The 2,225-nt window shown below is 40.8% G+C and overlaps 1 protein-coding gene across 1 annotated transcript; it reads left to right on the top strand.

Annotated features, from left to right (window-relative positions):
- The first annotated feature begins 283 nt into the window (after positions 1-283).
- LOC149538101 (uncharacterized) lies at positions 284-1,964 on the top strand. The gene has a single exon (XM_089799466.1). The coding sequence runs from the start codon at positions 682-684 to the stop codon at positions 1,339-1,341; it is 660 nt and encodes a 219-aa protein (XP_089655592.1). The 5' UTR covers positions 284-681; the 3' UTR covers positions 1,342-1,964.
- Positions 1,965-2,225: the final 261 nt, after the last annotated feature.

Genomic DNA, 2,225 nt, shown 5'->3' with positions numbered 1-2,225 from the left:
TGTAATTTGTATTCATTTATAAGATGACTAAGTTTTTTAAATTTGTAATAATCATCATCATCAATATCACTAATGAATTCTTCATCAAAATAGTCATATTCATTCACGCGGTAGTGTTATGCCTTCTAAATTCATTGTTTTAAAAAATATATGAAGTCATTTGATAATTTGTTCAGCAGGAACCATTCCAATCCATACAATTCAAAAGAAATTAAGATTCAATATTAAAAAGTAAAACATTAGTTACATACATTTAAAAGATAATTCAAAAGTATGATAGTTCATTTTTAACTGGCAAAACAAAACAAAATTAATAGGTGCCGCCACCGGGAACATTAGTTCCCTGCCCATAGATAGGCAGGGACTGATAATAAGATATATCTGTATCTCTCCTGTCGGTGCAAGTGATAGTTTATTCAATTTCAATGCGGCTTTGTTTGGCTTCGATGGAAGACACCTTCCCCACCATCCACTGTTGAACTTTGTTGGGCCGGCATTGAAGACCCCTTGCCCACCGTCTGACCATTTCAATGTTGAACTTCCTTTGTACATTATCCGAACTTGTCCTGGCATAAACAGTCTTTTCGAGTTTCCTCGTCTGAAAAATATCTCAAAAGAAAGACACAGAGATCATCCAACTGAATTTTTTTCTGTGGCCTTGATCAGAACCAGGAAAGAGCAATGGATCTAGCAGATAAGTCTGCAATGCAGATGGACATAGGACTACAACTGGTAGTACTGGGCATCGCTCTGCTTCTCATGTACATACTATGGGGAGGGCGTGTACCGCGATCTTTAGCACGGATGACAGGTCCGAGCCGATCCAAGATCGAATCTCGGACCCATTTCGTGAAGGGCGCCCAAATACTGGCAAGGTCCAGATCGGCCAAGCAATCGGTCTCTGTGACTTTAGCGGCCGAGGCGGCCGACGAGGCGGAGAGGGCTATAGCCCTTAATCCCACAGACGCCGCCTGCCATATACTCAAGGGCTTGGCTCTCGAGCGCCAAGGTCACATGGTCGCTGCTCTCAATTCTTTAGACGCAGCCCTTTCTCCCAGGGTTGTGAAAAGCCTGGAGAAATCTGAGCGTTCGGACGCTCTGTGTAAGCGGGCGGAAATTCGGCTTGGAGGGGACGCCAAGAAACGCCAAGTGGACGCTGCCATTGCTGATCTGGAGGCTGCTGTGGCCCTAAAAGAGAAGAATGGGAAGGCGCTGTGTCTGCTGGGGACTTGTTATGAGAAAAAGGGGATGAATGTGGAGGCGCGGCGAGCGTTTCAGGAAGCTCTGCAGGCTGAGCCGCAACTCAACGAGGCCAAGGCAGGTCTGGAACGCCTTTCTTAGTTCTAAAATTTTAAGAGGGGGTGCGATGTAGGGGTTTGCGTTGCTTATCGCTTTTCTTTTTCTTCAGAAAATAATTAAGGATTCGTCCTTCTCTTCTTTTTTTAGGGTTCCAAAGGATTTTGTTGTGTTTATTTCATGGTAGGAAAACTAGTCGCAATTCAGTCATAATATCTACTGTATGAAATCCCCGAAGGCCAGTTTGGTTCACCACTATCGAATTTAGGCTATAAATGGTTTTAGGGTTTTTTCTTGGTTAAGTTTAAGATGGTAAAGAAATGAATTTTCCTTCCGACATCGAACTCCCGAAAGCCAATTTGGTAAATCTCTCCTGCGTAAAGGAACACCAACTATTTTTTTCAGAGAATGGACGATCTCAAATTTCCACTAGTGCGTAATACTTGAATTAAGGGCTTCAAGGGCGTGCATGCTTTCGTGTTTTAGTTTCTGGATGAGCGTATCTTTAAAAGGAGCTCATAAGAATATGAACTATATTCTAAACTTTCTTGCATCGACATTGTAAGGGGAATTTTCTTATCAGGTTCTCCTGCTGTACATTATATTTTATATTTAACTTGTTTTGCTCCAATAAAAATGCTCATTTGGAAGCATAATTGACAAATTAATATTTTGTTTGTGAAGGAGTTAGGGTTTACTGACTTCTTCTTGACAATTCAGGATTTCTTTCATATCGAGTTTATGTTGGTAAATGCTTTTTTTTGGCAGGAGACGCTTATTATGAAATATATATTAGCAGGTTTGTTTATTTTACTTTGAATTATAATCTTTAGGGTTTTTGAAGGACTGTATGCTTATGGGTTTTTTTAGGCTTTCAAAGTCTTGTAGATTTTGACAGTGTTTGGGTTGTGTTTATGTGGAGAAGGAAA

This window comes from Cupressus sempervirens, chromosome 9, assembly GCF_028749045.1.
Source record: "Cupressus sempervirens isolate cs-2001-9-10 chromosome 9, ASM2874904v1, whole genome shotgun sequence".
Taxonomy (NCBI): domain Eukaryota; kingdom Viridiplantae; phylum Streptophyta; class Pinopsida; order Cupressales; family Cupressaceae; genus Cupressus; species Cupressus sempervirens.
This window is presented reverse-complemented; position numbering and strand designations above follow the sequence as displayed.

Bases quoted from the DNA above. Each gene is read 5' to 3' on its own strand.
- LOC149538101 (XM_089799466.1), top strand. From the start codon at position 682: ATGGATCTAGCAGATAAGTCTGCAATGCAGATGGACATAGGACTACAA.